Source organism: Sus scrofa, chromosome 2 (assembly GCF_054392235.1).
Source record: "Sus scrofa isolate SSC_HxYL_T2T_F1_AM1 chromosome 2, Sscrofa_HxYL_maternal_Yorkshire_Landrace_v2.0, whole genome shotgun sequence".
Taxonomy (NCBI): domain Eukaryota; kingdom Metazoa; phylum Chordata; class Mammalia; order Artiodactyla; family Suidae; genus Sus; species Sus scrofa.
Genome location: NC_139384.1, coordinates 77849448 through 77853513, shown reverse-complemented (window position 1 = coordinate 77853513; position 4066 = coordinate 77849448). Strand labels below are relative to the sequence as shown.

General features: G+C 38.1%; 1 protein-coding gene across 1 annotated transcript; it reads left to right on the top strand.

Annotated features, from left to right (window-relative positions):
- Positions 1–1033: 1033 nt before the first annotated feature.
- On the top strand, positions 1034–2059 carry LOC100524133 (olfactory receptor 7E178). Its single transcript, XM_005652847.3, has one exon. It carries the CDS (start codon positions 1070–1072, stop codon positions 2057–2059), a length of 990 nt encoding a protein of 329 aa, XP_005652904.3. The 5' UTR covers positions 1034–1069.
- Positions 2060–4066: the final 2007 nt, after the last annotated feature.

Here is a 4066-nt window from a genome sequence, read left to right as displayed (position 1 = left end):
AATTTAGAATTCAGTTTACACGGCCCCACATTTTATAGCATATTTATAAATATTCTAAATAAAGGAAATATCTAGAACCCTTTTGAAAAATAAGGTTTATTTAACTGTGTCTTAATTTGTTTAAATTCAAAATTTATTTCATTCTTAGAAGGTGTAGGGTATTTCTTGTATATTTCTTCTAAAGAAATTATCTATATTACTGTGATCACATATTTATTTTTTAATTACTCAATGAATTTTATTACATTTATAGTTGTACAACAATCATCACAACCCAATTTTATAGCATTTCCATCCTAGAGCATCCCCCCACCCCACAACCTGTCTCATTTGGAAACCACAAGTTTTTCAAAGTCTGTGAGTCAGTATCTGTTCTGCAAAGACATTCATTGTGTCCATTTTTTTTGATTCCACATGGAAGTGATAGCATTTGATGTTGATGTCTAACTGTCTGACTGACTTCATTTAGCATGATCATTTCTAGGTCCATCCATTTTCAGGAACAGAATTAATATTTATGATCCCTAAATCATGGCAGCATGCTGAGGCCAGATTAGATTAACATATAGTCCCCTCATGGACTTTCTCAGGAAAATCATAAAATAAATTTATCATCTGGAAGCATTTTTATTCTACTCATGTTGCCTTCTTGGAACTGGAATCAAAGCATCTTCCCTTCAGGGGACAAAGTGTAGGGCTCAAAATTAAAGCCAAGTTAGGAAGAATTCGTTCTGGTTTTATCTACTGTCTACAGAAATATATTACCCTATCTTATTGACATTGAAGATCATGGATTTATATCTCTAATATTCTCTCTCCTCTGCTACTGTATAGTAAAGTTGCTATAAAGTGAGTGTGTGTAGAAAAAGGCAAAAAAATGGAAACCAGTGAGAAAACAGTTATAAGCAGATAGAACTTTTCACACTAAGAAATACTGAACAATTCCTGGAGTGTGTGACCTTAGAAATGAATTGCTTGAATCCAAAATACAGACAGAGTGCTGAATGCCCATTTTACTTATTTCCTTAACTTCAACCCTCATTACTTTTCCCAAAGGTGTTCCACCTACATGGAACAGCAAAATCTAACAGGTGTCTCAGAATTCTTCCTCCTGGGACTCTCAGATAAGCCAGAACTACAGCCCCTCCTCTTTGTCCTGTTCCTGTCCATGTACCTGGTCACCATGCTGGGGAACCTGCTCATCATCTTGGCTGTCACCTCTGACTCCCACCTCCACACCCCCATGTACTTCTTCCTCTGCAACCTGTCCTTGGCTGACATGGGTTTCATCTCCACCACCATCCCCAGGATGATTGTGAATATCCAAACTCACACCAGAGTCATCTCCTATGCAGGCTGCTTAACTCAGATGTCTGTTTTTATTCTTTTGGGGGGTATGGATGGTACACTTCTGACAGCAATGGCCTATGACAGGTTTGTGGCCATCTGTCACCCACTGCACTACCCCGTCATCATGAACCCACGCTTCTGTTGCTTCTTAGTTTTGGTGTCTTTTTTTGTTAGCCTTTTGGAGTCCCAGGTGCACGGTTGGATTGTATTAAAACTTACCTGCTTCAAGGATGTGGAAATTTCTAATTTCTTCTGTGACCCTTCTCAACTCCTCAAGCTAGCCTGCTCTGACACTTCCACCAATAACATAGTCATGTACTTTGTTGGTGCTATTTTTGGTGGCATTCCAGTCTCAGGGATCTTTATCTCTTATACACAAATTCTTTCCTCCATTCTGACAGTCTCTTCATCAGGTGGGAGGTACAAAGCCTTCTCCACCTGTGGCTCTCACCTGGCAGTTGTTTGTTTATTTTATGGAACAGGCCTTGGGGTTTACCTCAACTCAGCCATCTCTCATTCTACCAGGAAGGATGCAGTGGCCTCAGTGGTGTACACGGTGGTCACCCCCATGCTGAACCCCTTCATCTATAGCCTGAGGAACAGAGATATCAAAAGAGCCATGAGGAGGTTTCTCAGCCAAACAATCTATTCTCCATTACCTGTGTCATTACCTGTGTCATCCATTTGGAGTGTAGTTTGGAACATGTAGCAAAATCCAACATCTGGACCTGAAAAGTCTACTTCTCAGATCACATCATTTTTTAGCTCTTCATGCCACTCTTTGCCTCACATTTGAATACTGGTTCATTGTTATGTCTTTAGCGGGACTTGGAGTGTATTCTGAGATCCTTTGTATATCATACTTAACTGCATAGCTGACTCATTAGATCTATGGAAATATCTGTAGTTTATCATAGTGACCCAAACTTCATGAAAAGATGACCAACTCTCTTGTTATTGAAAATGCATATTATTTTCCACAAGTCTTTTTACAATCTGTTATTTTTATGGATGAATAATATTCTACTATATATATATATGATATCTATATATCTATATATATAGATATATATAGGTAGATCGATATATCTAGACAATCAGTTTAAGAAAACTCTATATGGAATTCCTGTCATGGCACAGCAGAAGCTAATCTGACTAGGAGTCATGAGGTTGCAGGTTCAATCCCTGGCCTCGCTCAGTGGGTTAAGGATCTGGCGTTGCCATGAGCTGCGATGTAGGTCACAGATGTGGCTCAGATCTGGCATTGCTGTGGCTCTGGTGTAGGCCAGCACCTGTAGCTCCAATTAGACCCCTAGCCTGGGAACCTCCATATGCCGTAGATGCAGCCCTAAAAAAGACAAAAGACAAAAAAATAAAAAAACATTATATATAAAAACATTTTCTCAAACTGATTGTCTGTTGATGGGCTTTTGGGTGGTTTCCATGCATTAGCTTTTGTAAGTAGAGCTGCTATGAATACTCGGGTATGTGTATCTTTTTGAATTAGAGTTTTCATATTTTCTAATTATATCCCCAAGAGTGGGATTGCAGGATCATATAGTAACTCTACCTTTAGTTTTTTAAGGACCCTCCATATGTTCTCTGAAATGGGTGTACCAATTTACACTCCCACCAACAGTGTAGGAAGGTATTATTTTTCCCACAACCTATCTGCATTTATTATTTGTAGACATTTTTTTTAAGGACTGAAGGTGTAGCATATGGAAGTTCCCAGGCTAGGGGTGGAATTGGAGCTACAGTTGAGGCCTACACCACAGCCACAGCAATGCCAGATCTGGGCTGCATCTGTTGCCTATGTTGCAGTTTGCAGCAATGCTGGATCCTTAACCTACTGAGTGAGGGCAGGGATCAAGCCTGCATCCTGATGGACACTATGGCTGGTTCTTAACCAGCTGAGCCACAACAGGAACTCCTGTTTTATTTTTTAATTTAATATTATTGGAGTATAGTTGACTTACACTATTGTAATAGTTTCAAGTTTACAGCAAAGTGGATCAGTCATACATATAAATATGTTTATTATTTTCCCCATATAGGTTATTACAAACTATTGAGTAATTTTTCTGGTGTTATACAGTAGGTTCTCACTAATCATACATTTGATACAGTAGTGTGTATATGTTATTTTCACTCTCACAATTCTTCCCTCCCCCCAATGTTTTCACCTGTGATAACCTTAAAATCAGTTTTGAAATCTATGTGCTTGTTTCTGATTTATAAATAAATTATTTTGTATCAATATAATATCTCATAGATTCCATGTATGAGATATTATATTGTACTTGTCTTTGATTTACTTCATGCAGTATGATAATCTCTAGATCCATCCATGTTGCTGCAAAAGGCACTATTTCATTCTTTTTTATGGTTTAATAGTATCCTATTGCATATATGTACAACATCTTTATCCATTCATTACTTGATGGATAATTAGGTTGTTTATATGTCTTAGCTGTTGTGAATAATGATGCAATGAACATTGGAGTGAATGTATCTTTTCAAATCATAGTTTTCTCCAGATAAATACCCTAGTGTGGGATTTCTGGGTCATATGGTAGTTCTATATTTAGATTTTTTAGGAACCTCCATACTGTCCTCCATAGCGGTTGTACCACTTCCTTCCTTTTCATGCAGCTATTCTCAGTTTTGTTCTACTGTGTTGCTGAAGTTTCTTACATGGACCCCTGACCTCTTC

Excerpts from the sequence above, each read along its gene's own strand:
- LOC100524133 (XM_005652847.3), top strand. The coding sequence starts at position 1,070 with ATGGAACAGCAAAATCTAACAGGTGTCTCAGAATTCTTCCTCCTGGGA.